General features: G+C 40.2%; 1 protein-coding gene across 2 annotated transcripts in view; it reads right to left on the bottom strand.

Annotated features, from left to right (window-relative positions):
* RAB11FIP2 (RAB11 family interacting protein 2) overlaps positions 1 to 23,340 on the bottom strand; it is a 47,669-nt gene that overhangs the window by 4,870 nt on the left and 19,459 nt on the right. For both annotated transcript variants that reach the window (XM_054034625.1, XM_054034626.1), the window contains one exon: positions 8,324 to 8,369. In XM_054034625.1, coding sequence (XP_053890600.1) covers positions 8,324 to 8,369 — 46 coding nt within the window. The remainder of the gene's footprint in view (positions 1 to 8,323; positions 8,370 to 23,340) is intronic.

The following is a 23,340-nucleotide window of genomic DNA, read 5'->3' as shown; positions in this document are numbered from 1 at the left end:
TTCTCCCCATAGTAATATAATGCCCATAAAGTCATTGACCCACCAAGAAGGGGAAGAAGCAAGACAGCCTTGACTACTCAAACCTTACCACCACTATTTTGAGTTCTCTTTCTTTTATTGTTCATCTTTTGAGAGGACTACAGCAAAGAATGTATCTAGCTTTTTAATGACATCAGGACTCATCTGCCTCTAATGTTCCATTCTTGGCCTTCAGTGGCTCTCCAAGTCCTGGCCTCAATATCTGCTTATTGTATATTAGAACTTCTTATTTTATATTTTGGATGAAGTTAAAAAGCTGAACAAGAGGCTGTCGTAATTGCACAAGAGCACTTATATAGAAAGGAGAACTACCAGAAGTTGGAAAAAAAAACACGTGCGGCACAGAATTCTAAATTAAGTAGTAAGAGAAACAACAACTTTCAGCAATGCTTTTTTATGATTCACTATGTGTACAAGTATTAAGAGAGAGGGGTAAATTTAATTCCCATAATAAAAGCAATGTATAATCCAGGAAACTATAACCCTGAATGCCTTATTTTCTACTGGGGGGAAGAGAACATATAATTAAGAAAAGGATAATTAGCAAGAGTGGATTTATGAAAATAATAGCTCTGTTAGACGTGTATAATAATTAGTTTAATCTAGTTCAGAGACTGGGACATTTAAAGATATAAAACATTTGATTAAGTAAAATAATCTAACCTCTCAAATCCTGAACCTTTCAGTTGAATATAAGGTGAAGTAATTCTTGCTTAGGAGATAATTTTTGTTTACATTTGAATCTTCTCATTAAAAATGATAAATCGGGCACAATCAGCAAGCACACTGAGTGGTAGATATATACAGAAGTAGCCTGCTTCACTCCTTTTCATTTCAACACAGCTCAATATTTATACTTTGGCATCCATCTCATCATTAAAATATGCAGGTGGCCAAAGTTTTCAAGTAAGGCTAATTAAAAGTGATGGTGTATTGCAAATCAGTTGGAATGCTACAAGTTAACCAACCTCTCTCCATCAATTGTTTTCTGTTAGTAACTCTTGGCACTATTAAACGTTTTAGGATTTCTGACTGATTCTGTAAGATTTAATTTCAGCTAAACCTCAGTATTTAGTCACTAACAGTTAATCTGCTTTCGTCAATTTATAACACTAAAAAATCATCATAGCAGATAATTTCTTCCACTTCATAAAAATACCTAAATTGGTGAAACTTACAAATCATTTAGTACCACATTTCCAATAATATGTACAGAATAGAAAGCATTTCCAATTCTTGGTCATTCATGTATCTTGCACATTTTCTTCCACCCTGAGGAAGGCAATGTTTCTGTTTACAGTACTAATACTTCATACATATCAGAAAAAAATATTACTAAAGCTTCCATGTCTAAAAATAAAGAGTTCGCTCAATTTTATATTTGGAAAACACCTAGATCCAGTATGCATTGATGCTTTTAACTATTAAATATTGTTTCCCAGAATGTTCTGTGTAATATGTATGTTTTAAGAAGTTTTCTTGCATTCTTTTTTCACAGGAATACCAAGCAGATATACAAGAAAATTCCAGCTAAAGAAAAATAAAGATTCAACTATATATCAGTCTGTTTTTAATACTTAAGGAAAGGACAATGCCAATAGTATGGGGATCACTCACATTTTGGTTTTAATTTTTCATTTGAATATTTAAGCAACACAGCATGTTAAAGGATTAAGGAATAATCTAATTTTTACTTTTCAAAAAGATTGCTACTAAAGATTTACTATGACATAATTATCTTATAATATTTACATTTTAGCAAAATATTTAAAGAAGGGTTGTCCTGGTAACCAAATTTATTGGGGTACAAACTGACATCCACAGCAACTGAAGGAGAGTTACAGAGATAACATAAAGGCTAGGCATTCTCTGATCATCTCCCTATTGTTCTAATGAGGAATTTTGCTCTGGGAATATCATCTCAGCTGCTTTCACATCTTTTGTCCTACATGCTTCATCTCCCTTTCAGTTCTTAATTAGGCCTTAAAGAGCTCAGGCTGCCCTTTCAACTGGCTACTGCGCCTGTTTAAACACTGCTTTCAGAGACAGGTGTTGGCACCAGAGTAGAAGATATACAAACTTAATTGCTAAACACTACATCCAAGGGAAGAAAAAAATGTAACTTGGTGGAGGCCTATTATTGCAGAATCTAATATAAATTACTTCAAATATCTTAACAATTATCAGGAACATTAAAATTTTTCAAATAGTTTCATTCAAAAACTAAGGGGTGTAAAGATAGTGCCTTCTCCTTTTAATTATATCTTGCATTAAATGAACACCACCTCAGAATCCTGCAACTGACATTTAGGATATTTGGTATTCCAAAGAGACATCACAACATCAAGGATTTCTTTTATTACCTTTAAATCCTTTAAGTAAAATAATTCACATTATATTTCTTAATTCTAACGATGCTTTTACCAACAATAAATTACATGATTTGGGGTAGTACATTTACAAGCACATAGAAACTGTAATTAAGGTTACTTTACAGACAATAGCTGCTAAGTTAAATCAATTTTTTGATGTTGCTTTTTGTCAGAGATTAAGTAACTGCCTGGTAGAATTTAGTTTACTATCTGATCAAAGGCAGCCTTCATACATTCTGACATCTCCCACCAGTTTCTTACATTATGAAAACTTGGGCATTTATTATGAAACATCAAAAGTTATTGCAAGTCATTTACATACTACAGTAAAATACAAACAGTATAAAGTCCTATCTGTCTATACAACTTATTTTTTTAAGAGGGAAAACAAACCCACTTTTAAAGATCTGATCTCCTTATAAAACAAATTCTAGCAAGATTATATTTTCTTTTATACAAAGAAATTGCATAGTAAATATGTGGAATTTTTTTCTTTTTTATTTCTTAGTACACACTATATTTTTGCTGTTTCTAGGGCCAAACAACCATTCCAAAGAATAACTTCAAGTCTCTTTATTACAAGGCCTTATTGCTGCTCTTCATTTGTTATTTGTATTTCTAACCATATTTACTCATTTTCCTAAACCTGCGGATGACTTGCATTTTGATTAGCCCACTAAAAACTGTCCTTCATAAAGAATCAGAGACTTTACAGATGGGAAAGACCTGTTAGGTCATCTAGTCCCGGGGGTCTCAGACTTCATTGCATTGAGACCCACTTCTCACAACAAAAATTGCTGGGGGACTGAAGCCTGAACCCACCCAAATGGTGGCGGGGAATGGGGGGTAAGCCTAAGGGCTTCAGCCCCAGGGAGGGGGCCTGTAATCTTAGCCCCGCCATTCAGGGCTGAAGCTCTCAGGCTTCGGCTTCTGCCCTAGGCCCCAGCAAGTCTAAGCCAGGGTTGCGACCCCATTTTAATGGGGTCGCCAGCGCACTTTTGGATCCCAACTCACAGTTTGAGAACCACTAATCTAGTCAATCTAGTCCATCCCCTGGCAATGCAGGATTGTTTGCCAGGCAACACATTTTAGTGCTTTGTCCAAACTTATTTTAAAATGGCTGAAGCAAAAGGTGTCTCACTACTTCCCTTGGGAAGATCTAAAAAATTTTACTAAGATGATAAAAAAAATAGTGAACAGAGTTTGAGCATAGAAGTTTCTGGTTATCAGGGAATAACATATAGATTATCGAGGGTGCAAAGTTTGGTTTAAGATAAGGTGGCATAAGGAATACATAATCTGCAATATCCCCGATTGGGGGTAAAAGGTTGATGGGTCAAAGTATAGACATTGAGATATGAGGGTATGAAGTTCATAAAGTGGCTATGGTCGGGTGTGGATTATAATGAGTGGATATGATGAGGAGGATGGATTGACCCTCATTTGGTGAGATTTAATGTTCAGGGAGTTTATGGTTCCAGTTCATATGATCCAATGGAGGTGGTCACTTGGTCCCTTTCTCGTAGTGGGAGAACGATGTCACTCTGGCTCACGCCTCCTGGTACTGTTGGTGGCCGGTGATGTGCTCGATGTAGATGTCCCTGGACCATCGGATGGCATCTGAGATCATGAGGCGCCGCATGAGATGTGCGTAGCGTCGACCGATCCCGCAGGTCCGCAGCACACGCTTGTTGCAGGGGTCCCAGGCGCCCAGGGCTCCGACAATCAGGACGTCCATCTGCACCTCATAGCCCTTCGCTCTCAGAGTGTCAGCCAGGGAGCGTACTTTTCCAGCTTACGAGCTCGGGCTTCGCGAAATGCCGGGATCCTGTTCTCAAAGGAGACCGTGACGTCGACGAGGATGATCTTTTTCTGGGCTTCATCAGTGACGACCACGTCAGGTCGTAGCTGGCTGTCGGTACCGGCGATGATGCAGTTCACAGAGATCTCCCCCAGGCATGGCGCGATGGCTTTCACCAGGCGGTTCTGGATGGCGTTGTGGTGCAGCTGCCAGGCTCTGGAGTGGGGTTTGCAGCTGCACAGGATGTGAGGCAGGGTCTCGTTGGGGTAGCCACGCTTCCTGCAACGCTTGTCTCGGTTCCCGTGGCGGATGGTTCCGTTGAGCGGGACACAGTTGAGCCGGGCACAGTGGATGAACCGCCAGTCGGCGAAACGGGTGAAGCCGCCCCCGTCGAGGAAGTGGTTGCTGGCGTCCCACTTGTTGGTCAACTCAAAGGCTTTACCCTGGTCCGGTTTACGCTTCAGGGTTTCCACGTACAGCGAGCGGACAGCGGCCTTCAGAGTCCTCTCCAGCAAGCCCCTGGCCATCGAGGTAACGACTGTGTTGTCGTCGGACTGATCTGTGGCACCCGGATTCCCAGCTCCTGGCGCTCCTCGCACCACTCCCAGTGGCAGCCAATGCGCTTCCCCAGGCGACACGTGGCGTTGCGAGTGCGGGACCACAGTGAAGCGATGGCGCGCCCGTCCCGTCCGAATTCCCCATCCAGGGAGCCGCTCAGGAAGGTGGCGATGTCTTGGTTCGAGGGGGCTCTGCCGATCCGCTTCTCTGTCATATCACACAGGGCATTCGCCGCAATGTTCCTCACCGTGGCATCGGGACATGTCAGCAGGCGGAAGGCATGGGTGATCACCGCGATGTCGCACAGGTCACCCATGCGGGGGACGTTGGCACCGCCGTGCCTGTGGGCGATGTAGACCAGCTCGTTGCTGGCTCTCTGGGGAAGGAACAGCCACTTCTTCACCAGCTTCCGGATGATCTTGACTGCCTTGTTGAGGGGCACCTTCGCCACGGTGGATCCCCTTAGGGTGAACGAGATGCGTGGGATCAGGAAGGTGTTCAGGGCGTTTATCTTCTGCCACGGTGCCAGCAGGGAGGCATCAATCTTGGCGGCGTCCTGCAAGATCTCCTGGATGGAGTCCTCGGGTGTCTGCCGGACACGGAACCCTGTTGGCGTGCCCAGGTGCTGGTATGCCTGCCCCTCTGCCAGGGGGATGACGGGCTCACCCTGGATCTGGAACCCCGTTGTCTGCACCAAGTCCCTTTTGCTGCCATCAATGTGCAGAGTTGTGCACTTCTTCGCATTGAAGCAGAGCCCCATCCAGTCAGTAACTCGGCTGGTGGCATGTAGCATACCTTGGAGGCTTTCTGGGTCATTCGCGGTCAGGACCAGATCGTCCGTGTAGGCCAGAATGCTGAGTTTCTTGCCAGGCAGGTCGAAGCCGGTCGGGCCGCTGGAGATGGCTCGGATGAGCGGTTCCATGACCAGGTTGAAGGTGATGGGGCTAAGGGGGCATCCTTGTTTCACGTCTCGCCGTCTGTGGTGCAGATGGTGGTGGTGCAGTCCTTGTAGACGTCCCGGAGGATGTGGATGAGGGTTTCTGGCATCCCGAACTCTCCCAGGGTGGCAAAGATGTGATGGTGGGGTATGGACCCAAAGGCGTTGGTCAGGTCAAGCCATGCTACTGCGCACTGCCTCTTGGACCTCCTGGCCTCCTGGATGGCCGTCTGAAGGAGGAAGTTGTGCTCGTAGCATCCCTCGCAGGACATGAAACCCTTCTGCACTGACCTGATGGTGCCCCCGCACACTGACCAGTCTGTGATCCTTGCCGCGAGGCAGTTGGCATACAGCTTGTAGATGGTAGAGCAGAGGGAGATGGGCCTCCAGTTGCCGGGGTCATCTCATTCGCCTTTTTTGTGGATGAGCACGGTCATGGACTTTTTCCAAGAGCGGGGAACGCGATGGAACTGCTTGCATTTGTTGAAGATGGCAGCGAGCACCAAGCAGCCGGGGTCTCGCTTCTTCAGCAGGGGGTAGCGGATGCCATCTTTTCCAGGGGTGGTGTTTTTGGTCCTTGACAGCCTTGCCTGCACCTCCTGCAGGGAAAAAAATCTCGCTCCAAGTCCTCCGTGAGGTCGACCCGGGGTAGCGGGGAAAGGCACTCTGGGCGTCGCAAGTTGGTCTGGGCCTCGTGATCAAACACATCCTTGAAGTAGGAGTAGAGCCTCTCGGACTGGATGGCACAGTAGGAGGAGGTCCCATTGAGGATCTCCCTCATGGCTTTCATCCGGTTCATCCTGTGTAGTTTCTGAATACGGGATGCAGCCACCGGATCGTAGCGGTGGCCGACATCCCCTCTCCTGCCTTCTCTGGCGGTGTTGTTACGGCTCGGTGCAGGGAATCTGCGAGTGGCCCATGCGGTTTCCTGGGGTTCCCTCCTTCTGGCCGTAATTTCCGCAGACAGTTCTGCAGTCAGTCTGTCCATCAGGGTGTCGAAGTTCTCAAAGTCCTCAGCCTTTGCCAGCTCCTCCATCCAGGCGGATTGCCACGGAGTGGCGACCCTCGCTCATGGCCGTCGCTCCTCCTGCTGCGTTGTCTCTACAGGTTCAGGTGCTGCGGGGACGGTTTGCGGCCTTGTTGTCCCTCGGACTGTGGAGCGGTGTTCAGGTGGGTCTTGAGGCGGGGGTCCTGGTGTGGTGGGGAGGGCAGCTCTCGGTGTCTCCGAGGCAGCACTGGATCTTCCGGGAGGGAGTGGGGTTCTGGAAGCACCGGTACTGGGCTTTGTTGGGGCGCAGTCGTGTTTGGAAGCGCTGGGGATGGTTCTGGTTCTTCTGCGGGCGGCATCCAGCTGGTGGGTCCTCGGTGAGGCATGGGGTTTTTGGCGATCAGAGGCTCTTTGGGTAACCTTGGAGGAGGTGTTGAGTCTCCCAAGGGTGGGGTCTGGCTGTGGGATCTGGGGGCTATGGGAGGCTCCCCCCTTGGCTGGATCTCGCTGTGCAGCCTGGGGGACGATGCTAGTTGCTCCTACGGCAGGGTGGCATGAGGTTACCTGTGGGGGAGCGCTGCAGCGTCTTGTGTCCATGTTGTCCCGGATGGTTTTTATGAGGTCGCTGAGGCATCTGGTGAGGTTGTTGACCTGAGAGGTGGTGGTGGTCCCCCTCACAGCAGGGTCCAACGTGGGGATTCTGGAGACGGGACTGGTCCTTTTGGTGGCATCGTCAGTCCTCGAGGCAGGGGTTACGCTTTCCTCAGTTGGCAGTTGGTCCCCCCTTATCTGCTGTGACTCTGGGGACGCTGGCTGGGGTGCTGAAGCCAGATCATCGGTGGGGGTCAGGGTTGGAACCAGGAGGATGTCAGTGGGATTCACTTTCGCAGTCGTGGGGGGTCCCCTGCATGTGGCTTGATTAAACTTACATTTCTTTTGGGTCTCAAATGGGAGATTGCAGCGGCTACACCGGAAAGCAATCCGTTTGTTGTAGGTTTTACGAACGTGTTTGCTGAGGGCCGCAAGGGTCTGGACTCCATGGACGGGAAGACAGAAGGGGCAGAGGAGGAGACCTGTAGGGAGCGGGTACTGGAGGTAGATGCGGTCTTCTTCCCCTGCCTCACCCGCCGTGGGGTGGATCTCTGTTGTGCCTGCAGACTTGCCAGGTGATTCCTCTGGGTCTGGTAGAGAACCTTGGGGAGATGAAGTCGCTCTTGGGGAGGGCGCTGGACTCACTGGCCATGTTGTCTCTTTGCCCAGAAGGGCAGCGTGTGGCATCGAGATCTTGGGCTCTGAAGTGCATTCCCCTTCGAGCGGCCCTCCTCCGGACAGCCGGGTGGTAAGTAGTTTTGGGGTCTGGGGTTGAGGAGATGGTTCTACACTATAACTTCAGCGGTTATTCCAAATACTCTGCAAATTGGGGGTCTAAGTCTCTTTTCAGTTCCTTTGAATTAACCCAGTCTCCGACCAGGAAAGAGACTTTCATTAAGAATTACTGGATAAAACAAGCAGGAAAGTTTTTAAAATTTTCATATTAGAAGTTAATAAAAACTGTGTTTAGTTATTTAGTCCATTTCAGGCACCAAGTACATGGAGAACTGATAGTTCTCCATTACACTGTCACTCACCCTTTTTTTCCTGAGGTCTTCAATGCTTGCAGGATTCACAGTAAAACTAGGGGAATAACAAAAAACAAAATATTATAGGTATGTACTCATCAACAAAAAACACTATTTTGTACCTAATGTCAACATTACTAAAATAGCTTATATGAAATGTGGAAACATTCACATAATTTCTTGACTTCAAATATGTTTAAGAAAGACACAAAATCAAAGATAATTTTCATAAAACAATATGTAAGCAATGTTTCTATAACCTGTAAATATATTAGAGTTAAAATCATGATATTATAATTATACTGACCATTAAACACAGAAATGAAGGATTTGGGAAGATGGTTCCAAATGGTAATTCAATAATTTGCCCTGCAGTAGCATACAAAATGCATTTTTTGGAACTTTATAATTTTAGATCAAGTTAAAACTCACATTTGCATTTTTTGAAATCATGTTTTCTACTCTAAACATACATGAAATTGCTCTAATTTTTCATTGAAAAATAGAAAAAAAGCCTTTTAAAGATTGTTGTTTTATTTTGTTTTTTGGTAAGTGATTCAACTGTTCAACTGATAGCCCTGGAAATTCAGGTTCTCTATGGACACAGACCAGGTAAACTTCAAATAATGAAAGTCACAGTTTGCACGTACTACACTGTCATTATGCTTCAACTCTGACCTGAGAAAGATCATCTCTATGGGTGAGATGTTAATAAAATTTCAAATGTCCACTTGGTCATACATCTCTAGACTGAAATTGTCATTACAAAAGTACCAATTAGTGCCAGTTTCTCTGGTGTCTTTTTATTGGAGATTTGCTTTTCAGAAACTCAGTTGAAATCACTAGCTTATTTCATAGGTCGAAAAAACCATCTCACATTAACAATGCTTACTCTCTACCAGATCTAACATGGGGCAATTTTTTTTGTCCTTCCAGTTTTACGCTACTTGTCTAGCTTTTCTTCCTCTCTCAACACTAGTTGCTGCTAGTTTTATTCTGATCCAATTCTTTTAGCTCTTCACCTCTCTTGCTCAATTTTCCAAAATCCCCATTAATGAACTTCCCACAGAACTTCTTGCAGCCCATTGCTTTCATTTAGCACATGCCCCAAACTCCCCTACACCCTGCAGCAGTAATAGACAAGAAATTTTGGTGATCCAACAGTGCAGCACATTCAGAATGCTTTGGTTACAATGTATTAATCAAAATTAAGTAAGTATTTAACATCGGACAGTACATACTGCATTTATCTGTTTTTATATGGATCAAACTAAAGGACAAGGTACAAATATAAACAGCAACTTGCTTTAAAAGAAGCATAATAAGATCAATAAATAACCACTCAAACCTATTAAATTATTCACATATAAAAACACAGCTATTTAAAAATTTTCCCAAATTAACTGAGACAATAGACTGCTGATATGGATAATACTAAAGTTGCCATTGTCAAAGTGGCAGGCACGCATGTATATAATTTTCTAAATCTATTTGCATTTTCAGAACCAATGCATCTGTGTCCTTTTATACTTGTTAAAAATGATTACTGAAATAACATTTACTCTCCGGAAAACGGGTTCCGATTCTGGATTATGGTAATAAATTATGTTTATTTGACAGCATTATTTTTAGTCCCTATATTATATACATCACAAAATCTACTATTTGGTATGACTGTAAGGGTTATACACAGCCCAAGAGCACACATGTACTGAAAGTGCTGAGGCTGAAGCTTGCAGGCAGTTTTTGAAAAAGGGCCCTTCTCAATACTTGCTTACATGTAACCTGTATCAAACCATTCTGATCAATCCAAAACCTTCTTGGCTCATGAGTAATGAATTCACCTTTAATTTTTAAAAGGAATAAGAAAAAAAAAAATCTCAATAGCCTAGTACTCATGAATACATTAAACAAGCTGGTGCATGAAGAAGGAAAATTAAATTTGGTAATGAAACATTTCAATTTCAGGCTTCTGAAAGGTGATTACAAGCATCTGAAAGAACAATTTTAAAGTTATGAAAACACTGTACAGCATTTTTAGTTTTAACATAAAAAAAATTAACCTAAAATAATTAATGGCTATTTTGTTGCTCTCCATTGCTTCCTTTGCTAAACCTATAAACCTCTGATCATATATGTAGATGATATGGAAGAGTGGGAATGGGTATATTTTATATATAGGCTTGGAAGGATTAGATTTGTATTGGTAAATGTCAATTTCACTATACAGACAGTGGAAGAAGTATTTCCATCTATAACAACAGAAATTCACAGCTAGACAAAGTAAGAAAAAATGCTGCTTGAAAACTTATTAGAGTTTGATTAAGATTTACTTTGTATATTTTGACAGTTGAGGTTGACAACCTGTGTTTTAATAGTTATAAAGTTTCAACTTTTTGAATCTCAGTATCAACTGTCATTAAATAATTATTGTCTATTGCCCTCCCCTCATAATTTCCTGCAATGGTGAAAATTAAAATTGATACAAAATGAAAAAACTGTTTAAAAAGTGATACAATACATCCAAATTATATTTTAAAAAAAAAAACATTGAATTCTCTCAAGCCTATTTATGTAGCAAGTATTTTGCAATTATACAGCAATTACAGGCCAAATGAGCTCTAGGAAAGTTTGATCTTTGGTTTATACTGAAGCCCAGTGAATCAACTGCAATACTGAGACTATTACATAAAGATTGGATTACATGAACAGTCACAATTGTGAGGGAAAAGGTGTCTGAGAAATCAAGTTCTGGTTAATTTCTATTATACCTGTTTGTACAGTGATCTGAGGCATTCTGTCCTGTTCACTAGAGAACAGTTTTGAATGAGGGGCCTCTTTCATCAGGTATTGTCTACAAATCTAAAGGCAGGAACCCTCCCACAAGGTCTGCCTTTTAGTCTCACACTGATGTGTCAAACACATGATGAACTTACTCATTCATGGGTGCCTTTTGTGATCTGTTCTGAGGACAAAAAAATGAGTTAACTGAACTGGATCAAATTAGCTTGGTGAAAACCAAGAATGTCTTTATTTAACGAAGTGTGGCGTTAATTTGGGATACCTTTCTTTTGGGACTGTTTCCTCATGTCAGACAAGATACAGAATAATACAATGACTGCTCAACTGAGTTTCTGAAAGGTTAAAGAAGCAAGATCTTTTATAGCACTGAACCACTTAAACGTTCCTGTAAAACAAGTTCTGAGATACCCACTCTTCTTTCTCTGCTATTATGGAAGAGTAACAGTCACTGTACATGAAATCTGTATTTTGAAATTAGAAATGTAAACTATTGGGAGTACTGACTTTTTTAAAACTGAAAAATGTGCACACTTACTATGACACTGCGGGCATCTTAATTCCATCTACAAAATTAGCAAGTGTTATGTTTGGTATGCAGTTAGCTGCAATTGCACACAAATATGATTACAAATGAAACACACACTATTCAAGTTTTAAGACATAAGTGGGAAATATTCTCCTTCCGAATGAAGCAGGAAGAAACAGGTGCTCTGAAACCTTGTAATTTTTTTTTTTTTTTTTTTTTTAAATGAGAAGGTCTAACTAACTAACTTGGGAGCTCCATGGTCTCATTGAGCCTGGTTTCCTGCCAGCTCTTCCAACCTGAGGTGAGCCTGAGCAGTTCCAGACTCTCGCAGCTGTACTCATAACTCACGGACTGAGAACACTAGAATATCTTTAAAATTACAAATATAGGTTTTTCTGCACGTGTTGTGTATTTGAAGTTACTGGGGTCTTTGTTTCTTTTGTTTCATAATGCCACACCCTTAACTTTAATGTATTATCGTATTTGACTACAATTATGTAAAAACAAACAAAATGACATACTCCTTTACACACACTCTCTCTCTCTCTCTCTCTCTCTCTATATATATACACACACACACACACACACACACACACACACAGTATTGATCATAAGCCTTTCCATCTCTTCAGGAAAATTCTTAACTACACAAGGCCATTCGGATTTTTTAATTGCAGTCACCAATATAACCAATACAACAACATGTTTCTATATAATATGTATATCTGACTGATGAAAGAACAAAGTATATCAGTTTTCCTGTTCTTCTAATGGTAGCAGTACACAACAAAGCCAAAATAGTTAAGGTCCTATCCTTATTTTTCCCAGGGTTTGATAAATTGGCAGTGAAGTTTTTCTGTGGAAACATGACAAAAATATGTTCACAGCTTGGAAGCATTTTTTCTGTTTGTTTTTAAAGTGTGGTTCCACTGTCAAAAGTGACTGTAAAAATTAGCATTGTGGTATTTTATATTTATTGTTTCTCATTTACTTCAAAACTAAATTTACTCAGTTTACAAGTCAAAAGATGTGTCTTTTCTAATTAAACAACTCTGCCAACTCATCTTGGGAACCAAAAGTCAAATTGGTTCTTTCTGGCTCACAAGTCACCATCCTCAAAACAAAACTGTGTTATGCGTATGCACGGTTACTATTTCACAAAATGCATTTTGTACGTATTGGCTATTAGAAAGGCATTCCGCTGCTCACATGCAAAGTAAAAATCAATTTTAATACGATTTTGCAGCTCCACAAACAACCATTCCAGAAGGCAGGGTACTATTGCTCAGTCACCGCATGCTTGATCCGAATATAAATTATCTATTAAGTTTAGTAGGAATAGTATGTAAAGTGTAATGTAAAATTGCCATTATAATCCAAAATGACTAAAATATTAAAATAAGCTTCATTAAGATGACATTGGGCCCAAAGACACCTAAGAATAAAAGAGATAATTGGTAGATCAACTGACTTCTGCTGCTACTAAACAGTGCTTATTTATTCCTCTGTTGTTTTTTGGCACCTTGATCCATGTAGCTGCTTTAACTCCCATCCTGTGTGGTAAAATAACCTCCACCTCTTCTTTCAAATCCCTCTTGTGTAATACACTACTCCTATGAAGTGTTTTCAATGATAATCCACCCAACAATCTGCCACAAACATGGTACCTCCACGTTAAGACCTAATCTACACTTAAGTTTTTCTGGTAGAACTATGTTAGTAAGGGATGATTTTTTTTAAATTAGCTTAGTTATGCCAGTAAAAGCTCTAGTGTAGACACAGTTATATTAGAATAAGGTGCTTTACACCAGTAATGCTTATTGTGCTTCATTAACCAGAATAAAATATACCAGCATAAATATTTTTATACTGGTATAATGGCATCTTCACTAGGATTTTGTTGGTTTTTTTTTGCCACTTTAAGTATGTCAGCATAGTTACAGTGGAAAAGCTTTTAACTGTAGACAAGGCTTTAGTATGTGTGTGTCAGAATGGTGTTATTCCAATTAATTTTTTATGGGATTATTTATGAGAGTAAAGTTAGGCTATGTCTACACTGCACTTTTGTTGGTAAAACTTTTGGTTGGGGTGTGGAAAAAAACAAAAACAAAAAAACCCCACACCCCAACCATCAAAAGTTTTACTGATGAAAAGCGCTGGTGAGGACAGCGCTTTGTTGGCAAGAGACGCTCTCCCGCCGACAAAGCTACCGCCCCTTGTTGGGGGTGGTTTTATTTTGTTGGCAGGAGAGCTCTCTCATAGATTCATAGATTCTAGGACTGGAAGGGACCTCGAGAGGTCATCGAGTCCAGTCCCCTGCCCGCATGGCAGGACCAAATACTGCCTAGACCATCCCTAGTAGACATTTATCTAACCTACCCTTAAATATCTCCAGAGACGGAGATTCCACAACCTCCCTAGGCAATTTGTTCCAGTGTTTAACCACCCTGACAGTTAGGAACTTTTTCCTAATGTCCAATCTAGACCTCCCTTGCTGCAGTTTAAACCCATTGTTTCTGGTTCTATCCTTAGAGGCTAAGGTGAACAAGTTCTCTCCCTCCTCCTTATGACACCCTTTTATATACCTGAAAACTGCTATCATGTCCCCTCTCAGTCTTCTCTTTTCCAAACTAAACAAACCCAAAACCGACAAAGAGCGGCTATACCGCGTACCTTACAGCAGCACGGCTGTAGTGGCACAGCTGTGCCACTGTAATGTGCGCAGTGTAGATATAACCTTAGACATATACGTAAGTGTTTGCAGGATTAGTATCTTAGAACGCAAGAACTTTGAGGCAGGGGCCACATTTTTCTCTATGAATGTATAATGCAAAGCATTCTGAGGACACTCAAATGAGAAAAAATGATGAAGTGTTTTTTCCTAGGGGTGAGAGATCACAATTAATAAAAGGGGAAAAGTACAAAAGATTGTTAAAACACAATAAGGGCTTTGCTTTCATCATCAAAGCAACAAAATATTGTGATGTTTGAAATGGTTGTCACTGCCCTGAGCTGTGCAAACTTCTGATGTAGAAGGAGTTTCAGACGAGTCCTACATGCTACATGTACAGTATTTAAGCACAATGGTGACAAACAGACACTTAATCCACAGAACATTAAGGAAGCTCTTGTTCCTATTTTGTCCATTACCCTAAAGGAATCAAGGCATTTCACACCCCTTCCATGACTCCAGATTGCCAGAACCATGTCCAACAACTGCACACACTGCCTACAGCATGCTCTCGTCCCAATTTTCCACTGCTAGCCATATTGTCAGACTCTACACCCAGGTCCCATGCTGGCTTCCTTGAATGTTCCATGCCTGGTCTCTCAATGCAAACACCCCTTTATCAGTTCTACTCTCCAGAAGAGAGGTCATGACTTAGCACAAGGGAAGTAAATCATGTCAGCAGAACAGGCCACTGAGGAGAGCAAAATCAGCTGCCATGAAATGGTGCAGGAAGAGACATATTCCAATCAAAAGACCTGTCCAACATCCAAATGCCAGAAACCCAAGCTCCCTCCTGAGCACAGAAAATTCTACCTAGCATAGTAATTAGCCAATTCCCCCACGTCACTCACCTGGGAATCAGCTAGCTTCCTAAGGGTTAGATTATTTATATCTGTTATTTTTATCGGGTTAATTCAGAACCTTTATTTTACTGCAACTATTTTTTTAGAATCTAAATTTTATTAAATAGTAAAACCTGTTTGAATTTCCTGGCTTTTATTACTTTGACTTCAACTTTAACTTATTTGAAGTCACAGTTGAAACTCCCCTTAACTCCTGTCACAATGAAAAAAGTGACTAGAAAAAAAAAAGATATAAGTTAAGACAGACTTACCATAGTTATGATTTTATTGGTTGTCTTGGTTTGCATCACGACCATAAAAATATATTATTTTATACTTAATTTATCATGTGTGTATGATTTTTCCACCAGTTAAATACATTTATTTAATCACATAAAATATCTAATTTTCCTTCCAATACAGCCACCTGGAAAGAGTTAGTAAGTTTGGTGGTTGTACATTACTTGAATAGTCCTTTCTAAGTTGCTCTGATCAGTTTTATGAGACTTATGTTCTTGAAGATTTATGATGGTAAACAAATAAAACATTAGATGTATTGGCTGTTTAAATACTTGGTTTCTAAATATCTAGAGATTAAAGCAATGTTTTTAAAAAACTGCTATACAACTAATTTCAAAATATTACAGCTGGAGCAGTTTACTTTAGCACTGTAATGAGTATGCGGCAAACACTTCTAACATACTGTATGTAAATCATATTTCCCCTAAGGAGCAAGAGCTTTTTAGATACTCATCTTTCACTATTCAGATTAATTATACAATCACTACTGTGTGTAACTTTTCAGTATAAAAGTATGTATTTACATTAGTCTACTATTCAAAGTATTAAAATCTTCTTGGTTAATGTAATATCAACACAGCTCAGTGAGTGCTTTCATTGTATGTTATACAATGCCCATTTTACAGGTAATTTGCAAGTTACACCAATTCATTTTTTTATTTTACTTAACATGGGCATTTTTAAGTTAAAGTAGATCACTCTTATCCAGTATCAGAGGGGTAGCCGTGTTAGTCTGAATCTGTAAAAAGCAACAGAGGGTCCTGTGGCACCTTTAAGACTAACAGAAGTATTGGGAGCATAAGCTTTCGTGGGTAAGAACCTCACTTCTTCAGATGCATCTGAAGAAGTGAGGTTCTTACCCACGAAAGCTTATGCTCCCAATACTTCTGTTAGTCTTAAAGGTGCCACAGGACCCTCTGTCACTCTTATCCAAAATCTTTGGACTGTGGAATGTTTTTTTACTCAGAAGCGACACACCTTTCAGATTTCTTTCTTTTCTCTTTTTTTAAAATAAGTTTCATGAACTTGAAATTAACTGTAAATTTATTTTCATGAAAATATACATGAATATAATCCTACTACCAACATACGATAGGGGAAAAAAAAGGAATAGATGCAGATGATATAGTTAATGACACTAACTTTCCTTCAAATATTACCAGCCATAGCAGGCTAGTAATGCAGACATCACTTCTTAGGGAGAATTACAGTGCAATATGGCACCTATGGAAGGATGAATTGGGCACATTATTGCGGTCTACTTCCCAATGAGTTTCTGGTGAACCATGTTTTGGGATTGACTGCTATATAAATTGTCCTGCCACAAAGCAATCATCCAGGGCCTTCTGGAGTTTGTGCAAAAATAATACCAGGAATTTTTATGGTTGCCATCCTTCTGTTTTGTTAATATTTCTATGAATTTGCATGCTAAGGAGTTAAGAAAATAGTTAATAACATATCTTGGATGGAAGACACTTTTTGTTGCATCTCATCCTCCATCTATATGTTTTTTCTATGGCCCCTGATTTTACAATAAGCTACGCATGAGCAGACTCTTGCATTCTTATGGAACTCCATTAAAGTCAGTGTGAGGCTCCCTGAGGATTCAAGGAGTCTTGTACACAGAGCTCATTGCAGAATTGGGGCCTTAGACTGTAAACCCTTCAAGGCAGGAACCTTTTCCTCATATTTGAAGAGCACTTACTATACAACTGATTTAGGGTATATCTACACAGGCAATGTTAAGTGCTGCAGCAGCAGCGCTTTAACATGGCTGTGTAGTCACGGCTCCAGCGCTGGGAGAGCTCTGGAGCTCTCTCCCAGCACGCTGTAATAAGAGGAGGAAGATTCCACGAGAGGAATAGCTACCAGTGCTGGAGCCAAGACTGTCTACACTGCCACTTTGCAGTGCTGAAACTTGCATCGCTCAGGAGTGTGTTTTTCACACCCCTGAGTGAAGAAAGTTTCAGCGCTTTAAGTAGCAGTGTAGTCAAGGCTTAAGTGCTATTCCAATCATGTTAATAATAAAACTTTATATTTACCTAGAAATTTTCATGCAGAGAACCCAAAGAACTTTGCAAAACTTAGACCACACATCACCCTCTCAATGAGGGGTTAGACTAATTTTAAAGATTGGTGAACTGTGGAAAAGTGGTTGTGACTTGTCCTGAGTCACATAATAAATATTCTCCACAGATTGGATAACGGAACCTAGACTCTTTGGTGTTCTAACCAATAAACCACAAATGTTCTCAGATATTGGACTTAATCTGATCCATTGTACTAAACAACTGTCAGCTGTTAAATTGAGTTTCTATCACAACTAACAGCCTGCCTATTCATGTATAAAAGAAAAAAGAGTGGCTGCTGAATAGAGGCAGAGAGAAAAACAGACTGAAGTGGAAGTGAAATATAGGCCAAGAATTTTTCTTAGTAACTTAGAAAACTCCAAGTAAATACTTTTTAGGGATTAATATTAATGCAAACTGCAATAATACTTCTTTTAAAAGAAGTACAATTTATGTGATTTGAAATTACATTTTTTCTTTTGAAAAAGTGCAACCATGAAATACAATTATTTTTACCACCTTACTGGAGGTGGCTTTGTTATATTTATAAACAAAAGGTAAAGGACATAATTCTCCACATGTGTGCAAAGAAAATAAAAAGTAGGTGTAAAATGCCAATTGAGAATGGTAGCTTTACTCCTACTTTGCACATATGTAAATTGCCGCAGAAGTTACATGGCAGTGAAGAATCAGTTCTACAGTGGGTTGAAGGCAGATCCGAGATGCATAATGGGGCTTTCTGACAGTGCTGAAAGCAGAACAAGTGTGGTATGCCATGCACAGGGGCCCCTGCTGGGATGATGGCTTAAACTCTCTCAGGCCTGGTCTACACTGAAAAGTTAGGTCAAGCCAGCTATGTCACACCTCTGAGCAATGTAGTTAAGTCAACCTAACCTTTGGGGTATACAATGCTAGTTTAAAGGAAAAATTCTTCTGCTGGCCTAGTTATCACCTCTTGGGAAGGTGGATTACCTATACCAATGGGAGAACCTTTGGCATAGGTAGTTTCTATACCAGGGGTCTCAAACTCAAATGACCGCTCCAGGGTGGCAGCATCTCACTGAAGAGAGAGGCTCAGGACTAGGGCAGAAGGGCAGGGGAAGGGCAGCCTACCCTGGCCCTAGTGAAGAGGGACACTAGGACCTGCCGGAAGCCGGCAGCCTGCAGAGCGGAGCCGATTCAAGGTGTGCTGCAGGCTCCAGGGCAGTGAGGAGGCAGCAAGTGGGTGCCGGGATACACTCTGGGGGGGGTGGGGGGAGGGCGCGTGGGGGTGGCAGGTGCCCCAAACATTGGGGACCAGCGCACGGGGAGCTTAATGGGCGCAGAAAATAACTCGGGGGGTGGGGGTGAGGGGAGTTTGGCGGCGACAGGAAGTAACGGGGGGGGGGCGTGGGGGGTTCCACGGGCTACAGGGAAGAGCTCTGTGGGCCGCGCGTTTGAGACCCCTGGTCTATCCTGAAGCACTGCAGTGGTGCAGCTGCACTGCTGTACTTTTTAAGGGTAGACAAGCCCTTAGAGGCAGTTTCAAATATAAGTACCTTGAAATAAGTTAACTTGCACTTTGAATACAACCACTAGATGTAAGCACCACTATCTCCAGATTACTACAGTATTAATCATGCAAGTGCAATCATTGAATAATTGCACAGGGATTAAAAAACTATTTGAACCTCAAATATAAAGCTGCAGTGATTCTGTACTATATGCCAGACTGACTTATTACAGTTTCTATAAGCAAAATTGGCTAATGACAATAACCTTACATAAAAAAAGGAATATTTCTATGCATTTAAATATTTTTCTTTTTATTAGGCATTTTTATACCAAGCGAAGACATCAAGTTTTGAACAGATGGTGCTCTAGCTAAATGATTAATGATGTTTCATCCTCAAGCGATGTACTATGGAGCATTCAGGTCACTCTAGTTTAGGTTGTGTAAGCACTTAAATTATAAGGCACAAATTCAGGGATCTACAACTCAGCTGGAAAAACTCACTCCAGATTGAAATTAGGTATTTAAAGTCTCAAGTTCAAGAACTATTTCTGAGGACTTAAGAACCAGCTCTATTATTAATTTATTTTTACATCAGTGAGAAAAAAAAAGAGAAGTTTATCAGTTTTAGATTCTTTGTGCATTGGTTTAAATTAAAAAAACAACTTCACTTGAATAAATGAAATTTGAGAAAATAATCTAAAGCAATTACAATTTTTTAAAGACTTGACTAGCCAATGCATTCTGCTTTGAGTGGAGCCTACTATATATGCACAGGAACTGAATTTCAAAGGATTTTATATGCCTTAATATGCATTTACAAGACTGTAAAAGCTTGTAAAAATCTTGTAATTATTTAGTAGCATGAACTTTAAGCACCATCAGTATTTATAAAATAGGTATTCTAATCAGAGATATCGGATTCGTTTACTCAAGTCAAGACCAAATCACTGTTCCAATCCAGCATATATAGTGACCCAATCATTGAAGAGTTGCTTTGTGATGGCCTGGGGGTTGGTGGTTTCAGCCCTGTTCAGAGTTCATTCATGTTCACATCACAAAACCTCAAATCACAGCTGGTAGGTTTAGCTCAAATGTCAAGACAGAGACATGATGGAGATGTAACTACTTTCTCACCACAAGGGATGATCCTATGATTAAGCACATTGGCAGGGTGGGAATCCTGTACTGCTCCTGCAAGGACTGTACTTGTTCAGTGCTTCAGAAAAAGGTAAGACTGGTGCCTTACATACTGAATTCACAGTTCATATTAAAATTCTATAATATAATACACTGACTCATTCTATCATTTTCATAATATTCTCAATAGGTTAGGAGATCAAACTGGTAATCTCATTTAACTAGAAATATGGCAATTTAGCTATAATCTCATGAATACCAGCAGAGGAAAGTGAAGAAAATAAATAAAAAGTCATCCAAGTTAAAGTTAATACAGTAACAATGTATGCAGCTGCTAACAGAGAAGAAATTTTAAGAATTCAGGAAAAAGAAATAAAACTTCAGAACAGTGTAGCCTACACACCTATGCTTTGTGAATGATTGACAAAAGACAAATACGTTAAGCGAGACTTCATTACTGCAGCAGGCACAATAATGGGTTTTCTGGAAGCAGGAGCTCCTAAACAAAGTGCAGAAAGGAAAGCAGCTAAGAAGGGAGATGCATTGTAACCTTTAAAAGGAATAAGCAACATTGCACTCCTTTGCACCTTTCCTGTAATGGGCTCTGTGTGCAAGAGCAGGCGTCCACGCACATGGAGCTTATTGCAGAAAGAGAGCCCTAGTGCATCATGCTTAAAGGCGAAATTGAGAAGTAACAGTGACACATACTAAACTTTAATGAAATTTTAAAGCCTGAAAATATACTATGTGCTGCTCTTTGTCCTCAGTTCAGTATGTTCTGGTCCCTTTGATGCTCTCAAAATTCCTGTAATTTTTGTGCCATCTGATTCTCAAATGTTACGTTCTGTGAAATAGCATCTGAAAATGAAGAGATGGCAAGAGCTGTTTGGTGAGAATACAGTGATGAGAGCTCAGGAAGACAGGAGCAATGCAAAAATCTATGTTATTTCAGACTTTCACAATTAATTGAAGTATTTCTAAAGAGAAAGTAATCATCATCATCATTACTAACAGCAGACACCCAGCAACAGCCAGGGCTGACTGTTAAGCATAATGAGCATGCACAACCATTGAGATTCACTGAAGGGACAAACACTGTCAAATCTGGGAATGGTTCTCAAAACAAGAAAGATAAACAAAACAGATGGAGATTATTAAATACAAACCTTTTTTTTTTTAAATGCACCTTTTAGGTGTGTTTGAAGTAGCAAAAGAATACTTAAAAACACAATAAATTGTCACTATAGATGACAGGATAGAAGGAACGCAGGTTTTATTTGTATTTGTTATTATGATATATATTCAAATAGATTTCAATTTCTATAAGAATTTTGTAAGTATTTCTTTGAATGCAATTAATGTAAAGATGTTAATATTACAGTATTAATGTAATACACAAAAGAGGTGACAAAGTTAGTATGGGAATAACACCTATATTTTAAGCACCATACATTTTCTTTTGGAATCAACACAAATAGTCCGTAAATTTCCACCCCTCCATATGCTATTGTGACCTTTCCACATCAACAGTCTTTGACCAAATTGATAGTATTTTTCTTCCAAAACTGTGTGGATGGCCAACAGATTGGTATATCTAAATGCATGTACAAAGAATCCTATTGAGATCTGAATACTCCCTCCTTCTCAACTTCTATATTTCCCTTCCTCTTTCCTTGAAATACACTATAGAAGAATTTTATAAGAAACCAGAAATCAAGAAAGTAACCAAATTTTCTCTTATTTTTTCTGAGTGGTTTGATCAGAACTCATATGTGAGTAGAGAAAGCTCTTCTTATTTTACTATATATGTATTTAACTCAATCTAAGTCTGCTCAGCTTCTGGAACATCTAGTTCACAGAAGGTTTATTTAGTTGTTCAGCTGACTTTTCTCTAAAATAGACAATGATTATAGATACATGCCACTTAGTAATAATTCCTCTCATGCCTCCTTAGAATGTTTCCTTTTGGGGTGCTACATCCATTTGATAGTCTGTAAAGAAATTTCAATCTCAACTAGCTCCTGAACTGTTTAAGTGTAGAATTACCATTATAAGACTACTGTGTCATGGAAATATAACCTAAAGAGTTATTTTTAAATGATTCTTAGAAAGCTCACAGACATCTATCAATTCACTTTCCTAAATCTGCCATTTGATCATACTAGTAACAACCTGTCAGCTTTAACTATTGGACTATTTGTTACCCTGTGTCCAGTACCCAGAAGCTCATTAATTACCTAAACTCTTTCTGTAGGTCTTGTTAATTACCCGTCTCCTGTCTCAGAGGACCTTGTTAATAACTTGTACAATCTCTCTAAAGAGGTCCTAACAACACATTAGAATTAAAGATGCTTTTCTTTTAGCACCTGTCAAGTGGTGTAAATTGAGAAATTTTCACATCAGTTTATTAGCCCACTGTAGTATATTTTTTTTTAAACAAACAATTTTAGAGAAATGATGCACAAAGGTTTGGTCATTTTATGAAGGATTTTTATTTTTAAAAACAATTATCTATTTATTTAGGTGTGTTTAGTATAAAGACAACATGGCTGGTGTCCACAGATTATCCTCCTGAGAGCTCTATCAATTAATGGGAGCAATTACAATAATGAATGCAATATAATATATAGGGCAAAAGTTTCAAAGCAGTGGATTAGGAGTTATGAAGACAAATCCCATTACTGCTAAAGGGTGACAAAGAATACTAGCATATATTGTAGGCTTAGTGACTTTTCATTGGCTGCATGGTCTAAATGCCTTGGAACTAATGGATTTATAAACATTTACAAAAGGTGCGTTTTCTTTTACTGTACGGCCATAACAGATTTCAAACATCAAGAAGTTAGCACAAAAGTCTCTAATGCACATTTACATCAGACAATAAAAAAGAAAATAACCCTTACCATTTACATAATTCTTTACATCTTCAAAGCCCTTAATCAATTCTAATATCATCCTCACAAAATTTTTAAGGGGTACAGAAGCATCATCCCTATTTTACAAATAAGGAAACTGAAGCAGAAAGATTAAATGACTTGCTCAAGGGTACAGAAGGAGCTCTTGCCTGAGCTGAGATTATCAGAAATTATGAGTTCCTATATCTCCATATTTCCAACATCTCTTA

The sequence above is a fragment of the Malaclemys terrapin genome, chromosome 7 (assembly GCF_027887155.1).
Source record: "Malaclemys terrapin pileata isolate rMalTer1 chromosome 7, rMalTer1.hap1, whole genome shotgun sequence".
Taxonomy (NCBI): domain Eukaryota; kingdom Metazoa; phylum Chordata; order Testudines; family Emydidae; genus Malaclemys; species Malaclemys terrapin.
Note: the sequence above shows the minus strand (reverse complement) of the source record. Positions and strands in the feature narration are given on the sequence as shown.